At 42.0% G+C, this 25,265-nt stretch overlaps 1 protein-coding gene across 3 annotated transcripts in view; it reads left to right on the top strand.

Moving 5' to 3' along the window:
• EYS (eyes shut homolog) overlaps positions 1-25,265 on the top strand; it is a 500,175-nt gene that overhangs the window by 141,815 nt on the left and 333,095 nt on the right. For all 3 annotated transcript variants that reach the window (XM_080997889.1, XM_080997888.1, XM_080997887.1), the window contains 3 exons: positions 6,301-6,472; positions 7,178-7,256; positions 18,308-18,507. In XM_080997889.1, coding sequence (XP_080854015.1) covers positions 6,301-6,472; positions 7,178-7,256; positions 18,308-18,507 — 451 coding nt within the window. The remainder of the gene's footprint in view (positions 1-6,300; positions 6,473-7,177; positions 7,257-18,307; positions 18,508-25,265) is intronic.

Raw genomic sequence — 25,265 nt, 5'->3', positions numbered from 1 at the left:
CAGCAGTGCTTTCATCAAATGTGGCGTGATTTATACCAGGATGGGGAGCTTAATCCTGACATCCCAGTCATATTCTCAGCTCTTGCTATCAGCCAGCCAGCCAAGGGTGCTGGAAGTGAGGCTCTGGCACCTTAAATGGCCAAAGAGTGTGGCCTCTTTGCATGCATGGTTATGGGTACTGGTCATATCACTGGCATATTCAGGTAGGTCTGCAGTGACCCCTCCTCCCAGTTCTGAAACCTGGAGAACCACAACCAACCAGTGTTGACAGTACTGAGCTAGATGGACCAATGGTATGACTCGGTATAAGAACAGCTTCCTATGTTCATATGTACTAATGTCATTGGAAGCACAGAGAGGAGGGCAAGGCGTGCTGCCAAACTGGATAGATTTAAAGTAGCAACAGCTCATTTGCAAGGGCTAGTAGTAACAAGCCTTGACTTGGACAATCTCACCCATGCTGATGACAGTTCTGCCCAGTGCAGCTGAGCTAGTAGGAGGGCTGGTGTAGGCCTCTCTCTCTTTCCTCTTTAATATATAGTATGAGTTTTCATGTCTTCAAACTAAGGTATTAAAACACGGATGATGGCAGTACTACCTGTGTGTACACCAAAAGGCATCTCTTAGCGATCGCACCTCACAAGGGATACAGATGTTGGAGAGCCTGTTTGCAACACACATCAACAGTAATGCAGTGCCACTGGGCAATACCGCTGTCAGGACAAAACGCTGGAAGGGATTTCAGAAGCTGGAATGGCTTCTGCAATTCATCGTCAGCCTACACCAAGAAACTTAACTTGGCTCTGCATAACTGCAGAAAGCTCCCTGATCCAGTGAGAGAAAAGTGTTTCCACTGTTGGTTGGGTTAGGTGCTTTCTCAACTTTGCAGAGAGTTTTACATGACCTACACTCTAATCTTTCCTTGTTGCCTTGCTAAAACTTTGAGTAAAATCCTACTTTGTTACTTAGGGCTTGCTTGTTTGGTTTGGTTTTTTTGGCAGGGTGGCATTGGAATTGGTCTAAGGTCTTGTTATTCACTCCATGCCTAAGGGTCATACCAATATACCTACCATAGACAGCAGATTGAGACAATTTAAAGTCCAAAGCTTTAGGAACAGTGCTTTTGTTCCAGGGGGTACTCAAAGGTATGCAGTTACCAGCACCTCTTTTTTGTTACAGATAGGTAGCCGTGTTGGTCTGCCATAGTCAAAATAAAAAAAAAATCCTTCCAGTAGCACCTTTAAGACCAACTAAGTTAGTTCTTGGTATGAGCTTTCGTGTGCAAGCACACTTCTTCAGATACACTGAAACAGAAGTTGCCAGATCCTTCTATATAGTGAGAAGGTGGGGAGGGGTATTACTCAGAAGGGTGGTGGGAATGGGAGATTGGCAGATAGCTGAGATGAGCCTGCTGACGACTCTTAACGACTGTAATAGGTCTTACAGGAAAAGGCAAGGGGTGAGAAGGTGAGAAATGGCTTAGTCATGTATAATGGGATAAGAATCCAATGTCTTTGTTCAAACCAGGTCTCTCCATGGTTTTAAGTTTGGTAATGAGTTGCAATTCAGCAGCTTCTCTTTCCAGTCTATTTCTGAAATTCCTTTGTAGTAAAACAGCTACTTTGAGATCTTGTATAGAATGTCCTGGGAGATTGAAGTGTTCTCCTACTGGTTTCTCTGTTTTGTGAATCTAATCAAGGAATTTCAGAAATAGACTGGAAAGAGAAGCTGCTGAATTGCAACTCATTACCAAACTTAAAACCATGGAGAGTCCTGGTTTGAACAAAGACATTGGATTCTTATCCCATTATACATGACTAAGCCATTTCTCACCTTCTCACCCCTTGCCTTTTCCTGTAAGACCTATTACAGTCGTTAAGAGTCGTCAGCAGGCTCATCTCAGCTATCTGCCAATCTCCCATTCCCACCACCCTTCTGAGTAATACCCCTCCCCACCTTCTCACTATATAGAAGGATCTGGCAACTTCTCTTTTTTGTTGTTGTTGTTTAAAAGTGTGGCACTTACTGTAACAACTTCATGGTGAGTACTGGCACCTATTTTTCTAGAGAAAAAGCACTGGTTGAGGCAGCTAAGGGAGGAATCCACTTGGTGGTTGTGGTGATAACAAAGTGAAAGAGTTGATTGCTTTGTTTTCCTCTCTTCTCCCTCAATGGTACAGATTATAGCCCATGCCATCACAGGTGGTCAAAGCATTTATTTATTTGAATAGTATGGCTTTCCTGTTGCTCCTTACAAGTGACTAGGGCTATGCCAGCGAATTCCTCCAACGAAGCTTGTAAACGCGGTAGAAAAAATGCTTTGCTGATTATGTTTGTTTGTTTTGTGCCAGGGCTGACTTTCAGCTCCCATTCCCAATGTGTAAACACCGTGTACCTGGCTGGCTATACTGTTGCCAACCTGTTTAGGTGGAATGTTGCCTGCTCACAAGCGAGCCGGATATATGGCCTGGAGCTTGATTGCCAGAGAAGAATGAAGCAAAAAGGCAGCCGAGCTATGAAAGTATAACAACAGTTTGTGTCAGATTTGTGACTGCTGCCCCACCTCAACAGAGACAGTTTTATTTCTTAAGTAAGGTATGACCAGTGCTCTTTTCTAGACCAAAAGGTGCTGGGACGCTCCTCCCTCAGAAGAACTACTCCAGAGCCCAAAGAGGATATCTTTGGGCTTGGGGGGGAGGTGTCTCCTCATGAGTCAGAGGCAACCTGTGTCAGGTTCTGTTCGCACGGCTGCCACATGGGCGGGCAGGAAGTAGGCAGGCTACTCCTTCTCCCAGGAGGAAGAGGCAGTCTGTGTGCGCCCCCTGCTTATGCAGAGGCAGCTGAGGCATGGGTGGACGGCTTCTTTATACTGCTTCACTGAGGGGCATACGGTTGTCTGCTGGTGGCAGGGGGAGTAAGGAACAATGGCAGTTTCACTCACGATATACCAACAGGTGACGCCGCCATTATGCTGTGGCCCTCATACTGGGGATGTATCGCCCAGGCCAATTGCTGAGAGTGCTCAGCTGAGGCAAAGAGGGGCTTCTGCACCTCAGCTGAGCAGCTTAACAAGCTCCCACCCACCCACCCATCTCTCCTGCTCACCAGAGCAGCAGCAGCTGGGAGCTTGCTCAGCTGAGGCGCAGCTTTCCCACACATCAGCTGTTAGCTGGGAGACTGAAGAGCCTCAGCAAAGCACCGCTGCTGCCTGAATAACCTTCCTCCCTCCAATTCAAATGAATTGTTGTGTTTCAGGATTATAATTGGTATGGGCAACAATTAACTTACTTCCATGTTAAATGCAAATCCCACAGGGGTTGATAAGAATTTAGCAACCCAACTCTGCATAGTTTCTGTTTTGGTCTTTCCTTCATTTGCAAATTATTTGTCATTTCCAAATAACCATGTTAATATATGATATATTGACTGTATCTTGATATATGTATAAATGTGTACACACACCCACACCCACACACCCCACAATTAGGAACATAAAGTTTAGAAGTGACTCCCATCCAGGATGACAAGAACTTGTTTTAAGGCGAGATGTTGCAGAGGCCAGTTATTCCTTTTAAAAATTAAGCTGTGAATAGTAATGCTACCCAAGTTTTTGGGAAAGTAATTTTCAACATTTTTTTTTTCATTTTGTTATATTCTTTTATCTTTTTACATGTCCACCACATATGAAAAAAAGTTCCCTTCATTTCTTTACATTTCCAACACAAGTCTGATTCTACTTTATACATCTTTACTAACCTACTCGGAGTTAAATACCATCTATGAATCATTTTCAAATAGCTCTCTTTCAGTGAATAACACACAGTAAATTTTAGGTCATTTTCCCAGAGTTTCTCCCATTGGTTTAGATCTTTAACTAGCTCATCTTTTGTTTCCCATTCTAATAAAAAGTTATACATTTTAGACAAAAGTTTATCCTTATTCTGTAATAATTCCTTTTCCAATTGTGAGCTTTGGTCCAAGAATGCATTTTCTTTAAAAAATCTAACTTAAACCTGCCATATGAGTGGTGGTATTGTAACTAATCTGTGACTTGACTCCTTAAGTCTTCCAATCAAGTGCAATTCATATTGTGTAGTGGCCTCTAAAAGATCAGTTATGAGCTCACAATTTTTTTGCTAAAAAAAAATTCAGGGTAATTTAAAGTAGCAGGTTAGTGCAAGCCCAGCACTGAGCATGATAATGATTAATGATACTACAAAAATTATGCTTAACAAGAGTAAATTAGTAGATTTGAACTCACCACCCCCAATTCTCAATACACAGACCTCCACCTTGTACACGAGATGCTCCATTAGCTGGGCTAATGTGAAAGGAAGAAATTGTGTCTCTGCAAGACTCTATAGTAAGGGAACTTTATTTTTTTTCCCCATGATAGATCTAATCAGATATATTCATGATTTCCTTAATTATGGCAGTTTATTCCAATTCATTTAGTGTTTTTTGTAAGGGCTGCACTTGTTGAATTGCAGAGAGAGAAAGTTGTAGCATGTGAGAGATCATGTACACAATTCCTAAAACAATTCTTAATTAATATTAGCACTGCAACTAATTATAAACTATGAGATATATATGCAAGTGTGACAAATCAAAAGTCCAATTAAAAAGAATATATATATGGGAAGAGAGTGCCATTATGACCTCATCAAAGCACAAGAAGTAGGAGGAAAATTGTTTGCCTTAGGTTTGGAGCGTATATGCAGTGGGATAGCCAAAGACCAGAGAGATAGAGTAACTGTTCTTTTGAAGTCCCATCCTCTGCAAGCTTGACACTATAGAAGGATTTTCAACCCTCTGATGTACAGAAGTGAATGACTTCAAAAGAAAGTATTTGGAGTTTATGCAGGTGAAGCAGATGCTCAAAGGGAGAGTATTGTGGAGCTCGACTTCTTTGTCTGTATCCTAACAACATTTTATCACCTCTTCTTTACAACAGCAGATCAAGAAAACCTCCTACTGGAATTTGATTTATATATGTAGAATATCTTCCTATTGCTGGCCTGTGGGGGAGAAAGTAGCTAGTTTGGCACACAAGAGAGCATACAGATATGTTTTCTATACAGTAAGCCCACAATTTATGCCCAGTTAACTTGTGCACATTCAGCTTTACATGTGTGGCAAATCAATAAATAAATATAAAGGGGTGGAAAGTGGGCAGAGTTCCAGGAAAAATGGTTTGGTAATCCCACCCACCATTGAACCCAATGGGTTTTGACTATACACAATTTTTGCTTTAGGTGCAATCCCTGGCATGTAACCCCCACCTGAGTTATAGGCTTACTGTACATCATACATAAGGTGTTTTTTCCCTCTGTTGTGTGGGATGCTATATGAAGCACATTGTGTTCATACATACAGAAATATGTATAAAATCAACAACACTGGGTTTATTTACATGTTGTCTGATAGGATTTAGCAATGTGTTAATGAGATAACTTGAAGAATTTTCCCAGTGAATAATACCGGGAAGGAAGAAATCTGCTTACCAGCAACTCAGTAAAATACATGGAAATTTTTGGAATCCTGCTGATTCTGTACATCTAGTTTACTGTCATGTGTCATGGAATCATAGGGCAGGATTCAATTCATGAGTGCTGTTAGCAGTGGTAGTGCTATAAGGATGGTATTTTGCTTCAGCCAGGCTCTACTACATGGTCCAAATTCAGGGTGTGCTTTTGGATGGTAGGAGTTAAGTTAGAGATGAGAAAATTATCTGCATGTTTGGGGTTCTGCTGTCATTATGCAAAGTGAATGTGGCATGTGAGCAAAGGATACACATCACACAAACTAAAATTGTCTTTTTCTGTGTGTTTAAGTCCTTGCTTAGCACGCTGCCCAGGAAATGTGGGAGTTAATACTGGAGTTAAAGCACTTGCAGGGATGCTGAAAAGACAAGTGAGGCTGAACTCCATGGTGACAACAGGGCCCAATTCATATATTCCCAGATTAGTGTACTATGGCTTCCCAGTGTCTGGATCCCACACTGCTCTAGAAATTATCTCTGAAGTTAGGTGTCTTAAATTGCTACAGGGGGAACATTAGAATATGAGTAGTTTGCATCACTGCAGCCTTCTCATATTCTAGTGTTGCTTCCATGGTATTTTTGCACTTAAGAAACTCTGCTATGCTGCTGTAGCTTAATTATATACATCTAGGCTAGAGCTGCAGGCTTAAATGCATACAATGTCTGCCCCCACCATATATAAATAAATAAATGGATATATTTTTAAGTACATAGTGTTTTGATTGTACTGTTGTCTTTATGTGTGTCCCCCGCCCCAGGCAACCAGTGCGAAGTAGATATAGATGAATGCGTTTCAACACCTTGTCTCAACAATGGAAGCTGCGTCGATGGCATCAGCTACTATAAGTGCTACTGCCGAAGTGGTTTTATTGGAATAAACTGTGAAACAAATGCTGATGAATGTTTGTCAGCGCCTTGTCTTCATGGAAGGTGGCTATTTTCATCTTTTACTATTATTACCCATAAGAAAAGAAGGGGAAGGGGAAGAAGAACTAGCAACATTTAAGATTTAATGTCAGGGAAGGTTGCTGAAGATACTTCTAATTATGCTGTTCCATAAAGTAAAAGTACAGCCACAGTTAAAGGATGACAGATGTTGCCAGTTTAAGCTAATGCAATATAGTGGGTACATTATCTCATTTCTTCTTTCATTCGAGTGCAATAACATAAAGTAATTTTCAATAACTGTGCATTAATTAGACTTTAATATACTTGCAAGGAGTTCTTCAGCCTTTGCATGCGAGCAGGTTGAAAGAGGATTCTTCTTTGGAGTGCAAGCATATGTGTGGAGGTTTAAAATACTTAGGAACAAAGAACATAAGAAGCTTCATTTTTCCAAGTTGGACTATTTGTCTAGCCAACTCAGTATTTTCTGCAAGGACTGGCAATGGTACTCCAGGGTTCCAGCCGTACCTGCAGATACCAGGGATTGAACCTGAGATCTTTTGCATGCAAAGCAGATGCTGTACTAAAGGGTCTTTGGTCATGACACAATACAGTTATAGGGGCAACTTCTATTACGTCGAGTGGAGTACGTACAGGATTAGCCTGAGATTTGTGTATGAATACAACGGATTAATGTGAATGGTGCTGTGTTGTGCAAGTGTGGCAAGTGACCTTGATGTTCTTTTTCAGATGCATTGACCTCATTGATGGGTATCGGTGCAACTGCGAAGCGGGGTGGACCAGTTCAAGATGTGAAATTGACGTTAACGTAAGTCTTCTCATTAAAGCAGAGGCCATTTGCACACACGAACCCATAAAATAGCAAAGCTTTTTACAAAAGAAGTACTCCCTGGGTTCTCAACACCGAGGAGGTGGCAAGGGTACAAAAGTTTCAGTAGTCTGGTCATCAGAGGCAACCATATTATTAGAGCCAGTGCCTCAAGGGGAGAAAGGCTGCAGTGTTTTCCCTCCATTCACTACAAAGTGCAGGAAAAGCATTAATACTCAAAGGACTGATGTGCAGTGATGGTGCCTAAAGGGAACAAACTGCATGTTCCAGGTCCTTTCACAGTAGCTGCCTTCAGCATAAGGGTCACATCCACACAATGCATTTAAAGTTCACGACCAAAGAATCCTAGTTCACCCCTCACTGAGCACCCTTAAGGCTGAGCTCCCATGATTCTTGGGGGGGGGGGGGGGAGCCATGTGCTTTCAATGTAAGGTGTGGTTGTGACCAGAATGTGTCACTGAATACAAGTTGCTGTTCACTAGCAGTGGATGAGGACTGCTGATTTCAAGTCCTTCTTTTGAGCTTCTTTGAGCCGCATGGTTAGCCACAATAGGAAACAGGATCCTGGCTTAATGGATTGTTTCTGTTTCCTGTTTAAAGCATTAATTGACTCAATATGTAGCACATTTGTGCTAGAAAACCTTTTGTTATAATTGTTCGTAGGGATATCGTAGTGCTTGCTATATGAAACCATTCAGTAATTTGATAGGTCACTGGGGATTTACATTCATACTCTATTTACTACCTGCAGTCAGAGCTCTGTATTCTTTTGAACTTTTCCTATTGCTTTGGATGTTCAGTAAGCATGTCAGTGAGTCGACCATGTCACCAGAGCATAATATGAACTAATTAGCTGTTTTAATTCATCATATTCCTGATGTCATGCGTGTTGTAGCATACCACAAGTTCAACATTTAGATCTTGAAAACAAACATTGTTCCTAGACTCTTTTTGAGATGCTATTAGCAAAGTGAAACATATCAGTAGTGGCTGGTTGTAACTGGGGCTGGTGGCACACAGGGCAAGGCAGCTTACTAGTAAACAGAACCAGGATAAACCATAGGCAATAATGAACACTGCATTGCTGCTATCCTACTGTGTGTCTTCTTGCACTTGTGGTCTGAACACAGTAGCTTGACCAGGTTTGACAGGTAAAATCAAGTTTCTTTTCTCCATGACAGCTCCTAATAATGAATTTAAGAAGTGCTCCCTTTTCTTTGTTATTGTTGTGGCTTTTAGTTTACTGTGCCCCACCCCCAGATTTACATTTTAATTGTTTATATTCTTTTTTTTTTGTAAACTTCCCTGGGAATATCACTGAAGAGTGGTATAAAAATGCATGTTAAATATTCATACTGGCCCAAGTGGTTTCACCGCATTCCGTCTCAGAAGGTAGCAAGTTATATGAGGGAGGATGGAAGGACTCAGGAATCTTTAAGTGGTGTGACTCATCCCGGAAATGACAGTCATCTGCACAAGTTCTTCCACCTTGGCTTTTTTGTTACTCTTCAGAAATGTGTCCCTGTGTAATTATCTCCGGTTAATGTTTGTGACTTTTCTTTAGGGAGCCTGACTTATTTGATTTTCCATTCTCATTTGTTCCAAAAGAGGCATTAAATTTTCTGCAGACCTTGTAACTTAATTCATTAAGGAACAGATGCTGATTCCTTCTGTAGTACTAGCAGAACTGCTTTATGTTTGTGTTGTTTCCCAAATTAATGGTGCTACATTTGGGGAGCAGGGAGAAGATATTTAGATTTTCAAAAGAAAAGAGAATTTTCAAATGCAGTCTATGTTGCCTTTGAGCACAAGTTTTTTTCTAAAATTGCCAGTGCAGGAAACCTGATCCAGATCGCAATCCAGACTTGGTGGAATAGAAGAGCTTCCAGCCCTTTGCTCCAGCTGTAGTAGTCTAGAATGGGCTAGAAGAATCAGGAGTAGCTGAACTGGGAGAACCTAGGCTGGAGGAGGACCTCCCCTTTCCACCCCAACTTCAGTCACTTTGGAAAGGCAGCAGGGATAGTGGATCTTTCTTCCAATCTTCCTGCAGACCTGGAAGCCCCAGCAGAGGCTGTGGAGGGCTTTGATCAGACATGGGAGGAATCTAGGTGAATCTAGTTACTGAACAGGAGTCTAAGCAGGAGAGTGCAGTCTTGTTGCTTATAACTTGACACAACCTTCACAGATGGAAGGAGACCCACCCATCCCAACAGGAGTATATGCTTCCAAATATGATATTCCCACAAGGCAAAAGCTTGGCAGGAGGGGTGGGGAATTTGTTGGGACGTCTTTATTGCGTCTGTCAAGTTCTGAACTTCTTGCCATGCTCCTGAACTCCAGGATTGGGGCTCCTGAACTCCAGGATTTGGACTCCTGAGTACTACATCCACTCCTGAGCCTTACTTGACTAAGTAAAGATCTCTCTCTTACTTCCAAGTAAGGGCCTTTGTCTGTGAGTGTTGGGTGGAAGCAGCTGCCCACACTTCCTGATGTGAAAAAGCCCCATGGGAAGAGTTATCTCATGATACCTTTCCACAGGGCTTTAATTAAAGTGCATGAAGTCTAGCTACCAAGTGCCTGAAATTGGTGCGCTTGCAGATTTTGTTCTTAAAGGAAGTTCTTCCTTTTAACTCCTGTTCCCCTTTCCTCCCAAAAAGTATTTCTGCACTGGTTTCTTTAAAAGCAAAAATGGCTACACTTAAAACAACCACAATTAACAGCTGCTAGAAGCTTCTGTCGAAAGCCCAGCAAAGTGTGTCATAGGGTCTTCAGGAATTGCTGACATCTGAAAAGGCTGCAGGGTACAGACCAGTAGAACGGTTATTTGTACAAGGAAGGAAAGGACACTCACAAACACCCCTTGTCCACCAAAAGCTCATCAAAAGCTCCACATCTCACATATGAGAATTTGGCTTGCATTTTCCTTGCTTTTTGATAATTTTCAAATACATTTTCTCTTTTTGTGAATTAACGGGGAATAGGTTTTTTAAAAAAACAAAACCATGGAAGAAATGTTGGGCACAACCCTAATAAAATTTTCAATAATTTGACGTTTGATAAGAAAACAGCACCTTGTGCCTGTTTTTATTCTCAGCTTCTTTTTCAAGTTTGATACTTCCTGATGATTTTTATGCTTTCTCCAATGAACTATTATTTTAGGTTGATTTGTTCTCCATAAATTTTGTAAAGAGCATATAAGAGAACAAAGCTGAAGGAACAGTTTGAAATGCTAACAAGCTACAGGGAATGCATGGACAGAAATAAAAAGCAGTCCTCTATTTTTGGCTAGCAAGCACAGAACACCTCTTAATTTCAAACAGCAGACTGTTCTTTTCTTTTCTTTTTAATGACTTTGAGTTTCCCATTAAGTATTTTCATTAATTTAGTGAAAGACTAATGTTCAAACTATAGGTTCAAATTCTTTGGCAGTATACAAAGTTTCCCATCCTTCCTATGGGATGTATAATTCAATTACTTTATGTAATGCTTTCTAATAAATCATCCTATACATCCCAGCTGGTTTGCTGATAGGAAAAGCATGTTGTTTTCACACCAGTGCCCTTGGGTTCAGGTATTTGCATTTAGGTAAAAGTAATGAGTATATCGGAAAAGGAAATCTACTTATCCTTGCTCTTGGTAAGCTGAAAAGTGTTCACTAGTTTGGAGAAGTTAGCAATAACCCTCCGCCCTACCCCTTCAAAAATGAAGAACTGTACTTTCAGGTGACTTGTGTTGATTATCTCAAAAGCCTGGATGACAGCAATTAACAAACCTTATTGAAGATGAATGCATTCGTCAATCGGGGAGTGGAGGAATTCTGATTCATTTTGGCAATTACACTAATTGTGCTTTCCTGTAGTTTTGACGCAGTAAAAGTTAATTTGCCACAAGGTTATGTTATGTAAATGTGACAAGGTTTTCCATTGGATTAGGACAAAGTATTTGTCACTATATTTATGTTATTATTTGAATAAGGATCAGTACGTTTGCTCTTACACGTTTTTTTAAACTTTAACTTTTCAAAGCAATTGTAAAGAATTGCCCTCATCCAGTTTTCCATGTGAGGGGAGATCCATGTGAGGGGAGCACTGCATGCTCACACAGCCCAGTTGCTTCTAGCGTTATTCATTAAATGCATATCCTACCTTCTCTCCCAGGAGCTGAAGGCAGCATACAACATTCTTCTCCCTCCTCCATGTAAGGTAGGTTAGAGAAGGGGGAGCCCAGTGTCACCCAGTGAGCTTCACAGCTGAGTGAGGATTTTAACTTTTGTGGTTGTTGTTTAGTCGTTTAGTCGTGTCCAACTCTTCGTGACCCCATGGACCAGAGCACGCCAGGCTGTCTTCCACTGCCTCCCGCAGTTTGGTCAGACTCATGTTTGTAGCTTCGAGAACACTATCCAACCATCTCGTCCTCTGTCGTCCCCTTCTCCTTGTGCCTTCCATCTTTCCCAACATCAGGGTCTTTTCCAGGGACTCTTCTCTTCTCATGAGGTGGCCAAAGTATTGGAGCCTCAGCTTCAGGATCTGTCCTTCCAGTGAGCACTCAGGGCTGATTTCCTTCAGAATGGAGAGGTTTGATCTTCTTGCAGTCCATGGGACTCTCAAGAGTCTCCTCCAGCACCATAATTTAAAAGCATCAGTTCTTCGGCGATCAGCCTTCTTTATGGTCCAGCTCTCACTTCCATACATCACTACTGAGAAAACCATGGCTTTAACTATACGGACCTTTGTTGGCAAGGTGATGTCTCTGCTTTTTAAGATGCTGTCTAGGTTTGCCATCGCCTTTCTCCCAAGGAGCAGGCGTCTTTTAATTTTGTGACTGCTGTCACCATCTGCAGTGATCGTGGAGCCCAAGAAAGTAAAATCTCTCACTGCCTCCATTTCTTCCCCTTCTATTTCCCAGGAGGTGATGGGCCAGGTGGCCATGATCTTCGTTTTTTTGATGTTGAGCTTCAGACCATATTTTGTGCTCTCCTCTTTCACCCTCATTAAAAGGTTCTTTAATTCCACCTCACTTTCTGCCATCAAGGTTGTGTCATCTGCATATCTGAGGTTGTTGATATTTCTTCCAGCAATCTTAATTCCGGCTAGGGATTCATCCAGCCCAGCCTTTTGCATGATGAATTCTGCATATAAGTTAAATAAGCAGGGAGACAATATACAGCCTTGCCGTATTCCTTTCCCAATTTTGAACCAATCAGTTGTTCCATATCCAGTTCTAACTGTAGCTTCTTGTCCCACATAGAGATTTCTCAGGAGACAGATGAGGTGATCAGGCACTCCCATTTCTTTAAGAACTTGCCATAGTTTGCCGTGGTCGACACAGTCAAAGGCTTTTGCATAGTCAATGAAGCAGAAGTAGATGTCTTTCTGGAACTCTCTAGCTTTCTCCATAATCCAGCGCATGTTTGCAATTTGGTCTCTGGTTCCTCTGCCCCTTCGAAATTCAGCTTGCACTTCTGGGAGTTCTCAGTCCACATACTGCTTAAGCCTGCCTTGTAGAATTTTAAGCATAACCTTGCTAGCGTGTGAAATGAGTGCAATTGTGCAGTAGTTGGAGCATTCTTTGGCACTGCCCTTCTTTGGGATTGGGATGTAGACTGATCTTCTCCAATCCTCTGGCCACTGCTGAGTTTTCCAAATTTGCTGGCATATTGAGTGTAGCACCTTGACAGCATCATCGTTTAAAATTTTAAATAGTTCAGCTGGAATATCATCACTTCCACTGGCCTTGTTATTAGCAGTGCTTTCTAAGGCCCTTTTGACTTCACTCTCCAGGATGTCTGGCTCAAGGTCGGCAACCACACTACCTGGTGTGTACGAGCCATCCATATCTTTCTTGTATAGTTCCTCTGTGTATTCTTGCCACCTCTTCTTGATGTCTTCTGCTTCTGTTAGGTCCTTTCCACTTTTGTCTTTTATTATGGTAATCTTTGTACAAAATGTTCCTTTCATATCTCCAATTTTCTTGAACAGATCTCTGGTTCTTCCCATTCTATTGTTTTCCTCTATTTCTTTGCATTGCTCGTTTAAGAAGGCCTTCTTGTCTCTCCTTGCTATTTTTTTGAAATCTGCATTCAATTTCCTGTATCTTTCACTATCTCCCTCGCATTTTGCTTGCCTTCTCTCCCCCGCTATTTGTAAGGCCTCGTTGGACAGCCACTTTGCTTTCTTGCATTTCCTTTTCTTTGGGATGGTTTTAATTGCTGCCTCCTGTATAATGTTACGAGCCTCCATCCATAGTTCTTCAGGCACTCTGTCCACCAAATCTAAATCCTTAAACCTGTTCCTCACTTCCACTGTGTATTCATAAGGGATTTGACTTAGATTGTATCTTACCGGCCCAGTGGTTTTTCCTACTTTCTTCAGTTTAAGCTTGAATTTTGCTATAAGAAGCTGATGATCTGAGCCACAGTCAGCTCCAGGTCTTGTTTTTGCTGACTGTATAGAGCTTCTCCATCTTTGGCTGCAGAGAATATAATCAATCTGATTTCGATGCTGCCCATCTGGTGATGTCCATGTGTAGAGTCATCTCTTGTGTTGTTGGAAAAGAGTGTTTGTGATGACCAGCTTGTTCTCTTGGCAGAACTCTATTAGCCTTTGCCCTGCTTCGTTTTGAATTCCAAGGCCAAACTTGCCAGTTGTTCCTTTTATCTCTTGACTCCCTACTTTAGCATTCCAATCCCCTATAATGAGAAGAACATCCTTCTTTGGTGTCATTTCTATAAGGTGTTGTAAGTCTTCATAGAATTGGTCAATTTCAGTTTCTTCAGCACCAGTGGTTGGTGCATAAACTTGGATTACTGTGATGTTAAAAGGTCTGCCTTGGATTCGTATCGAGATCATTCTATCATTTTTGAGATTGCATCCCAGTACAGCTCTTTTGTTGACTATGATGGCCACTCCATTTCTTTTGTGGGTTTCTTGCCCACAGTAGTAGATATGATGGTCATCCGAACTGAATTCGCCCATTCCCGTCCATTTTAGTTCACTGATGCCCAGGATGTCAATATTTATTCTTGCCATCTCACTTTTGACCACATCCAACTTACCCAGGTTCATGGTTCTTACATTCCAGGTTCCTATGCAATATTTTTCTTTACAGCATTGGACTTTCCTTTCGCTTCCAGGCATATCCACAACTGAGCGTCCTTTCGGCTTTGGCCCAGCCGCTTTATCAGCTCTGGATCTACTTGTACTTGTCCTCCGCTCTTCCCCAGTAGCATGTTGGACGCCTTCCGACCTGAGGGGCTCATCTTCCAGCGTCATAACTTTTATATGCCTGTTGTCTTTGTCCATGGAGTTTTCTTGGCAGGGATACTGGAGTGGCTTGCCGGTTCCTGCTCCAGGTGGATCACGTTTGGTCAAAACTCTCCACTATGACCTGTCCATCTTGGGTGGCCCTGCATGGCATAGCTCATAGCTTCTCTGAGTTATTCAAGCCCCTTCGCCACGGCAAGGCAGTGATCCATGAAGGATTTTAACTAGAATCTTCAAAGTCCTCATCTGGCACTCTAACCACTATACAACACAGCCTTTCAGTGGGAGAGCACTTGCGAAGTTGATGTTGCTTTGGTGCCCCCACCATGCATCTTCTGAGTGAGACTGTAGGTGCTGGCTGCCTTCTTCTCCTTCCCCAGAGGCTATTAAGAGGACAGGAGGAAGTCCCTCAGAGTGCTGCAGCAGACACTGACCTCTTTATAGTTTCCTGGGCTCTGTTGCTACAAACTTTCTTGGACTAGGTCCAATGGGCTGGATCATGCTAAAGGAAGCTCCCGTAAGGACTTTTGCTGCAGCAAAGGGGCTTTCCCACTTTTCCTCCATTCATACTCCCAGAATTGTTTGATGGAATGTTTATTATGTCACAATGTTGAATTCTTTCCAATTTTTTATATGTATACAGTCATACCCTAGAAGTCAAATAGAATCTGTTCCAGAAGTCCGTTCAACTTCCAAAACGTTCAGAACCCAAGGTGCAACTTCTGATTGGCTGCAGGAAGCTCCTGCAACCAATCGGAAGCTGCATCGGACATTCGGGTTCCAAAGAACATTTGCAAACCAGAACACTCACTTCTGGGTTTGCAGCATTCAGGAGCTAAAATGTTCAACTCGCAAGACATACCGTATTTTTCGCCCCATAGGACACACTTTTTCCCCTCCAAAAATGAAGGGGAAATGTGTGTGCATCCTATGGGGTGAATGTAGGTTTTCGCTGAAGCCTGGAGAGCAAGAGGCATCAGTGCGCACCGACCCCTCTCACACTCCAGGCTTCAGGAAGCTATCCGCAAGCCTTGCAAGCCCTGCGGGAGTTCCCGCGGGCTCACAAGGCTTGCGGGTAGCAGCCTGCAGCCCGAAGCACAGGGAGCCCTCCGGAGGGCTCCCCGTGCTTCGGGCGAGTGTCCGCAAGGACTTGGGGCGGCAGCCGCGGCTGGGGGGGGAATAAATATTTTTTATTCATTTCCCCCCCCCCCAAAAAAACAAGGTGCGTCCTATGGGCCGGTGCGCCCTATAGGATGAAAAATACGGTACCTCAACTTCCGAGGTATGACCGTGTGTGCATGTGTGTTTGTACCAAGATGTGACAATCAAGAAATAGCTAAACATGTCATATACTCTTGCACTATTGACCATTGCTTCTGCTGCCTTGCCTTTTTCTTCAAACACTCCTAGTTCTCAGATACTGCACATTTAAATATTGTAGTAGATAATAATTTTATTGAGCAGCTTGACTAATATTCTTAGGAAAATGCAACAAAAATTCTTTTTGGGTTTTTGTTGTTGTTGTTGTTTTGCCACCATTGATCAGTGGGTATTGGCTACTAATGCAGAAACTATTTTTTTATTCGCCATTAAATATTCTAGTGTGATATATGAAATATTAAAATGTGTAGCATTTGTTACACAGTTGTTTTCAACTTTGTTAAAATTTCTCTCATCCGATCTCAGCATTATACCCCACAGTATCCTCTGTACTATGTAACAATAACCCCGCCACAAGCTGTAAAATAGTAGCATATAATTAACAGCATATAATTAACACTGCATTTATGAAGTGAGTAAGAGATCACATATAAAGACATAAATGATGCATGCGGAACTTTAGTCTCCCTACCCCCAAAATGCTATTTGGAACAGACTGACAGTCCCCACTGGGCATGCATAAGCCATTCTGCATGCCATACAGAGCTCTTTGGATTGTGTCTGCTGAATGAATAAATGAGTAAATATAAGCTCAAGGGAAGAAAAATCTATACGGCTCCTCAGATGGGACGTTAATTTTGAAATCTTACCATATCTAGGTGATTAGAGTTGCTGATACCCTTTTAATCTCTGTTGTTTTGTTAACTCTTGCCCTGATTTAGCAAAGGAGATCTGTTTGTGGTGTGGTTTCGGTCTTCCACAGCGAAATCTGCTGCCGAGACTGGAAAATGGCAATCACAGCTAGCCTGAGGCATTTTGCTCCCCAGGTGAAGGGCAGGATGGAACCCCCCCCCCCCCATTCCATGCACAGAAGCTGACTGGGGTGGCAGTTGACTCTTAAACTCTTGTAATAGGCCACCACAATTCTACACTATGTCTGTAGGATGGAAGGAGAAGAAATGGAAAGTCCCATTGTACTAACAGAACTAGATGCTTGGAGCATTACAGTTAAACTTCACCATGTTACCATTGCTTTGAATAAGAACACTTACACTATGATTACCATCACTTGGAATGGCATAGCCAATACAATACATGGTTTCTGTTACTTTAATAGTATAGTTATCTGGATTTCAGCTCCTCTCCCTATTGAAGCCTAAAGCCAGTTTTCCTGTAGCACATCCATCCATTTAACACTCAACTAGGCACTGAAGACTAGACTTGCAGTTTTCCTCCTCTCTCCAGATTCAGGCTTCACTCAGGACTTCTGCAGCAGTCTTTCCTCTGGTCCAGCAACCACTGTTGCCTCAGGTTCTTGACAATCCTGCCGGTGCTCAGCTGAAGAACTTGGCTGAGGGCTGCTTCTAGAGTCACAACTCTTCCTTGCACCTTCTCAGCTCTAGCCAGTAATGCCAGCTCTCGGTCACTCTCAGGCTTCCTGAGCCTCTCTGAACCACTTATTAAGTCTGCTGTCTGACTCCAGTGTCCAGCTTTTCCTTCAGCTTAACCAATAGCCTCTCTCAGCAATTCCCTCCCCTTGACCAGAGACTAAGCTCTTTGTTCTCTCTAGCTGGCCAGTCAGCCACTGCCATCTTCGCTAGCCAGTCATTTCAGCTTGGGTAGGATTCTGCCCCCTCATCGGCATATAACTGACCCATTTGGATGAGGTAAAATGTCCACCAACTGAACAATCGGATCTCACCAGTTTCTGATGCTGTATAAAATGACAAAAAGAGGGTATATGACATAGTTTTACATCCAACTATGTAGAAATCTTTTATACTTTTTTTTAAAGTTGCCTCTGAAACAAGATGGATTTTCACAATGCCGCTCCTCACACCCTCCTCACATCTGTGGCTTAAGATGGCTGCCTCACTGTGCCTAATTGTAAGGTGCTGGCATGAGAATCCTTTGCCTAATTTTTGTTCTCAGCAACTGGGGCTGCATTTAACACCCAGCACATGTGAAATTTGAATGCTCATATGGCATTCACAAGACGTAATTCTCATCAGTATATCCGTCTTTTGGTGCAGATGGGTGTCTCTGTGTTTTTGTGTGTAGCTTTCTGCTATCAGGAGCCACTGCACAGAGTTATCACTTGTGACTAGCTATATGTAGGGCTTTGCTGATGCATGTGAAGGTCACTAGATCTTTATTTCGAGTGGCTAGAAATCTTCCACACTTGCCAACATCTGTATAATCACAGGAATTTATAACTACTCATAAGCATATGCTTAACCTGTGATCAGGGCATTACAGTTAACCACCAAGAGATTTACTGATGAAGACCAGGACCCTGAGTCCATTGTTGTGCAGATACCCCTTTACAGGAAACAATCTTATGCTGCTAAGGCTCTGAAATCAATTTATTGTCATTTATCTCCTCAGGAATGTGAATCGGCTCCCTGTCTTAATGGAGGTTCTTGTCAAGATTTGGTCAATGCCTTTGAGTGCATTTGCTTGAGTGGATACACTGGTGAATTTTGTGAAGTGGATATTGATGTTTGCGCTGAACCTCTTCTGAACTCATCCCTCTGTTTCAATGGAGGCAAATGTGTTGATGGCCCAGGAAGAACTTTTTATTGCAGGTCAGTAGTCTGCTTACCTATAACATGAGCAATCAATATACATCAAGTTGTTAAGAAATCTGGAGGGGGTTATGTTATAGGGTCTTTTCTAAACCAACATGAATGTTGTGATGTTTTTAAAAGGACCATTGGAATCTGAAAAGGTTTAGCAATATAAGAGTTAACCTTTGTGATCTGTTTTGAGTTCCGCCTGATAGCAAAAAAAGGGGGGTATGTTATTATTTTAAGTAAACAACTACCGGTAACTGAACATCTGAAATACCTCCTCCTTCCCTACTGGGGTGCTGAGATTGGCCTGCAGAGGTTTGAGGGGGGACAGCCAAGGCGAGGGTATTCTCTGTGGTGGCCCCTAAATGGTGGAACTCCCTCCACACAGAGGTGCATCTGGCACCCTCATTTCACAGCTTCTGGTGACTGCTGAAGACACACTTCTTTACTCCAGTTTTTGACGCTTGAGGTGTATCTTTTCAGAACTCTCCTTATTTTTGTGTTTGTGTTAAACTGTTTTTAATATTGTATTTTAATGTTGTAACCCACCATGGGCCATAGGCTAAAGTGTGGGGTGTTGTTGTTGGTGTTGTTGGTGTTGTTAAGAAACAAAATCACTCAATCCAATTGGGCCCTTGGTGTCATTTGCCCTTGGTGTCTTGATTCAGACACTGAGTCAGAGGCTACAGTGTCACCAGCTAAGAATTGGACTTTTCCACTCTCTCATCCCCTTGTGCATTCCCTTAAACTGTTCTTGGGGTTTTCCCTATCCTCCAGAGCAGATTTAGGGGGTGCAGGGGACACGGGAAGGAAAGGAGGGAAAGTCCCATTCCACGGGCAGACCTTGTTCTGTGCATGCAGCAACTTGGTTGAATCCTGCTCAATTGTTCTGTGGTCAGTGATGCATGATGTTGCAATGAATATCTTGAGGGCAAAATATGTGTAACACTCTCTGAAGTCACACTTTTTAATGTGCAAAAATCATATATAGTTATGAGATCTCACCCAAAATTACATGGTGCGTTTCAGTAGATGTTGAGACAATTACAATTTTTAAGGGGACAAGTTCACCCATCCCATTTGTTCAGAAAATAAAAATCAGGCTGAGGTTTGTGATCTTGCCTTCTTCATTAACCATAGTCTAACTCAACCACAGCAGATCAAGAACTATTTTTAAGTGCATTCGTAATATGGCGTAGTAGTCGTATCGGGACTATACCTGCTCAGTTTCGCCCAAGAAGCCATTTAATTGAAATTATATTCACAGGAAAGTTAGGGTACTTCCTATGACAGAGTACTTGTAAACAAGTCTTCTCTCTGGTTTGGTAAGTTTTACAGAATTGCTGCTATTTTGCCCTATTCACACAAAAGGCTGGTGAAGAGATGGGAAGAGGAAAAGGACAGAAAAATCCAAATTCATGATGTTACAGTGGTACCTCTGGTTGCGAACGGGATCAGTTCTGGAGGCCTGTTCGCAACATGAAAAGAGCGCAACCTGAAGTGCCGTATCTGCGCAGGTGCGTGGCACGATTTGGTGCTTGTGCGCATGCGAGAAGCGTGATCTAGCACTTCTGTGCATGCGCAAGCGGCAAAACCCGGAAGTAACCCTTTCCGGTACTTCCGGGTCGCTGCAGGACGTAACCTGAAAGAACGTAACATGAAGCAAACGTAACATGAGGTATGACTGTATATGAAAATGGATATATTCAAACATATTAGACTTTTTAATAAGAAATATTTAATGGGATCTGTGAAGATATATATATATATATATAGGTTGTAAAAACATGACTTTTTTCAACTGAAATGACAGCAAATATTATTTAAATGTATGCCTTACCTGAGACTCCTGCATTGCAGGGGGTTGGACTAGCCTTGGGGGCCCTTCCAACTCCACAATTCCGTGATTCTATTATTCTATGATTCTATGCTGAAGAAGGCACTGAATAGTGACTAGAATTTGCAGAGAGATTCAGCATAATGTGAGTTCTGGTAATGATTTAATTAATTCTTTGCAGGAATAAAAACTTAGATATACACAAAGCTTTCAACATTCTCTAGGCTGTTTTAAGGTGCATTTATCAAATTCTCTTTGTATTAGAAATAATACTCAGACTTCCACTTTGACTTACTCATCTATTGAAAAGCTTGATAAAAAGGAATTCTAATCCTTTGTGACAATTTTCTGTGTGAAATACTAATATAGTCTCGAAAGCGTACATTTCAAGATATCATTGTATGTTTTGTAGTTGGTGGTCTGAAGCAAAGCTGAAAGAAGTTTATTAAGCATAATTATTAGAATATAATGCCAACCATATAATAGTGGATTGTAACTTTTAACTATGTGGGGTAATAGGTTTGCAGCACAATCCTATATTTCTGCTTAGAAGTAAATCCCACTGAGGTTTATGAGGCTGACCCCCAAGTAAGTGGGTTAAGATTCCACCCTGAAAACAACAAATAACAATGAAATTAATGAATAACTGTTTATGTGCATCTCAAAAATGATGCAAAGTGAACATCTAAGGAAAATACATTTTCAGCTAGCTGTGAAAGCTTCTTGGGACAGAACATTTCTTTAGTTATTTCCAGAAAGTACAATAATGGGCACCTGTTGAATGTCAACAGGATCACTGTTCCACAGAACAGGGGCAGCCACACTGAAAGCCCTGCTCTTGGTTACTGAGGATCAGACTTCTGATATTTTAGGGACTTGAAGGAGAAACTCTTCTGCAGTGTGCAGAGACCTACTTGGCATAAGATTATCTCTTAAGTAGCTTGTACTTGAGCTGTATAGGGCCTTAGTACCAAAGTCTCATACCAGTAGCAGATTGGAGCCAGTTTTGTGTGCAAAACACACAAACAAGGTGTGATATGCTGGTAGTAGTGTGTCCCCATAACCTAACCACCATGTTCTCTGTTAACTGCAGCCTCTGGCCCAGCCTCAAGGGCAGCCCCACATAGAGTTAATTGCAGTAATCAACATATGAGGTTACCAATTCATGGACAACTGTGGCCTAGCTAACCTGATTCAGAGATGGACATTACTGTCCTACCGCCAAGGCTGATAAGAGGCACTCCTAGTCAATAAGCACACCTGTGTCTCTAGTAGCACAGCTAGGGCTAGGAGCATCTCCTGGCTACACACCTGCTCCTCCAGGGAGAGTCTGACCCCATCCAGAGCAGGTTATTTACTGGCTTCCCACACTCAGGAACTGCTCACCTGCAAGAGCCTCTATCTTGCCAGGATTCAGACTTGGTATATTAGCTCTCATCTGGCCCACCACTACATCCTGACACTGCTTGCTCATCCATTCCTGAGTTAGTTATTACAAAAACATGGAGTTCGATGTCATCAGTCCACTCCAAATCTCCTAATGACCACACCCAGCAGATTTATGTAGATGTTAAACAGCATTGGAGGCAATATAGTGCCCTGAGGCACCTCATAGCTCAAGAGCCAAGGGACCAAGAAGCACATCCCATGTTATCTTCTGGAACCATTCCAGAACCGTTCCGGAACAGTGACCTCAATACCCAACTCCCCAAGATAGTACAAGAAGATACGTTGGTTGATGGTATCAACAGCTGATGAAAGACCAAGCAAGAACAGCACACTTCATCTTAAAACAAAACATACAGCACAAATCTGTAGATATGGTTGCATGAATATTGGGGGGAAGGAATCAATCAATTATTATTTTCTTTAAAAAATAATGCTGAGTCCAAAGCCATTCATATTGTTCTGATGTTTTTTTTCTGAGGCATGTGCTTCTCCTTTGGCCTCTTAAGGCCTTGGCTTTATTAACCCACCCTACTATTCCATTCTCTTGGCTATGGTGATCTATGTGATTTTGTTGATGGCATCTGATATGATATAAAGAATATGAGCCAGACCCAGTGGGTTGCCTCACAGTCAATCAAATTAAGCAGCAGTGTGGGAAACAAGGGTGAAGACAGTGAGATCAAAGATAGTAGTGGCAAAAAGAAGAAGAAGCCGCCGCCAAAGGAACAAACAGGTGCTGAACAGTATTGAAATAATGTGGATATTCTGCAAGATGAATAACACCCCCCCTCCATGTGTTCAGTCACAATAAGTGTGCCTATCAAGAAAACATTGAAATCAGAGAAAATTTGATGAAATCCTAATTTAATCTCGCAGGCACCACTCGTACATGGTGGATTTGTACTTCTATGGTGTAGAATTTGGAATTATGCATTGTTAGAGCTGGTATTGGATCCTTGAATAACATTTTGCATTCTAGCCCCAACTGTGTCTTCTCAGACTGTACACAAACTGCAAAACAAAACAGTTCCTTACTCTTTATTGTCGGTAGAATTATCATGCTCGTGTCAATGAATATAAAGAAATGTATTTGTAACAGAGAAGGCAAAGCTGTGTGAGGCATCTTTGATTCAGACATAGCAAAATTGGCCACGAATCAACCCAAGCCTGCAGGCAAAATTGTATCATAAATATGGAGCTAAAGAGTGAGCATGTGGTGAGCTATAGATCTTCTCAGATGCTAAGAGCTCAGTGTTTCAGCTCTTAACTTATTATACCATATAAATTTGCCCTTATCCTTGTGCCCCATTGCACACAAGTCCCAAAGTACTTTATGCAAGGTCACAAACAGCTGGCGTTAATGTCGAAAGCTATTAAGCAAATCTTTTCCTTCAGAATGTGGAGAGAACTATATTGGGGTTTTTACAAAAAAAAAATCAGAGGAACTGAATGTAAGAAAAGAATGATATCCCCTACACAAGCATTCACACCCAGTAAGACATTGATCATTGCAGTTTACATGACATTTGTATACCGGTAACCAGCAAGTTAAATTACAGAAGAATGTTCTGTGTTTGACCTCTATGGAAGCATGAATTCCTTGCCTGGGGCATCTCATAGCTGTAAGCAAGCAGGTGCTGTGACAATTTTTACTTTTTTTTTTTAATGATATAAGTATATGCAAAAGTAGCACCTGGATTCCTAGCAAGCTGAATCAGCAGGTCTGTTGTACATGGGTGTAGAATATCTTTTTGGTCTGTTGCATTTTTCAAATTTATACTGAAGTTCACAAAAGGCTAACCTTTAATGCATTCATCATTCTCTCATACTCTCATACCTTCACCATTAAAAGTCATCCACACCTGTTCAAAATCATTTTGAGTCATTGGACGCTGGGGAGATTAAGGGCCCTGGTGTTGAGTGAACAGTCCCAGTCTGACAGACATGTTTGTTAGCTTATGTCACAGCAAGAAAAATGCAAACAATTGGTTGGACTCAGTGCTATTTTTCTAGAAAAAGAGGTGCCGGAACTCACAACGAACACCTCCCTCATTCTCTTAGTATGGCAATGGCGCCCACCTGGCAGGTGCTGGAACTGAGTTCTGGTGAGTTCCAGCTGGAAAAAAGCCCTGATTGAATCTTAAGCACTTCTACATAACATGGTGAGGAGAAAAAACCAAGAGGAATAACTCAATTATTATTATTTTTTTTTAAAAAAAGATTATGCTTAAACGTTGTTTTGGAGGTGGGGAGAGAGAAAGCTGATAGGGATTTTCACAGCATGCTTTTTCTATAGAGCGAAGAAGTTATTTTATACCACAGACATGGCCTTGAAGGGAGGGAAAGTGTGTGTGAGAGAGAGAATCTTTGCCTTGTACACGCTCTAGCATTGCATTATGTCTTAAACTCTGGTATAAATTTCAGCTCACACTCTACGGAGACATGTCTAGGGAGCTGTAATTCACTGCCATCCTGGGCAGATTGCCACTGGAAGGAAGCTTCAGGAAACAGACTCCCAGCTGAAGCCCACCTACCTTGTTTTGTATTCTAATCTCTTTAATTAAAGCAACTCGCTGCCGTAATGAGAAGCGCTACACAAATTAGCAAATTAATACTAAAAACATCCTCAGTGCCAAGGGGGTCTCCTGAATGCAGGTCAGTATGAAATGTAGATACAGATATCATAAAAGTAAGTTGACCCAAGCCCTCAGGACCACAAAAAAGAGACAAAATTGCTTTTTAGAAGACACTCATTTTAAAAAAGACAAGCACAGCACATTGGGTAAAGTGGAGACAAACTGGGAAGTGATAAAGTGAACCCACCCCCAGTATATTTTCAGCTCAAATATTTGAAAAGTGATGAAAGTCATACATATATATATATGGCTAAAATGTAGTTTTATACCAGGAGCCAGCAAACATGTAGAATTTTTCATGCCTTGGGTGGTGATAAATATTGATAAGAGAGGAAGTTGGTAACTTTATGTACAATGCTTACCTCTGTGGAAGAGCACATTTCACCATCAGCAATAGCCAGAGTTTGCCCTTAGTATGTTTATACACTTTGTTCTTACATATGCTAATAACATATATTAAAGTTGGATTGCTCTGGTTAAATATGTGTGTGTATAAAGGTGTGTGTTTCCTTTATTTGATATATGTGCACTTCCATAACCATGGACACCATCTCGCCCTCAGGACTGTGGATGCCCAATGCCGCAAAGTGGATGTGTGACATCACACAAACATGCATGCATATAGCGTGTGGGACGTCACACACTCGCATTGCGGTGGCAGCAGCTCCTCTTCCTCCTCTCCGCAGTCAGCAAGGCACCCTTTTTCTGTGGCCTCCACATCCGATCCCCACCCCCTAGAAAAATATGCCTCACTGGCTGGCTATAGAGGGCAGAGCCAATGCCGCCTACCGGCTTTTCTCATTGACTTTGTGGGTGCCCAGCCTCCACACTTAAATTATTGTGGGTGC

Source organism: Podarcis pityusensis (assembly GCF_964106645.2).
Source record: "Podarcis pityusensis genome assembly, chromosome: 3".
NCBI lineage: Eukaryota > Metazoa > Chordata > Lepidosauria > Squamata > Lacertidae > Podarcis > Podarcis pityusensis.
Note: the sequence above shows the minus strand (reverse complement) of the source record. Positions and strands in the feature narration are given on the sequence as shown.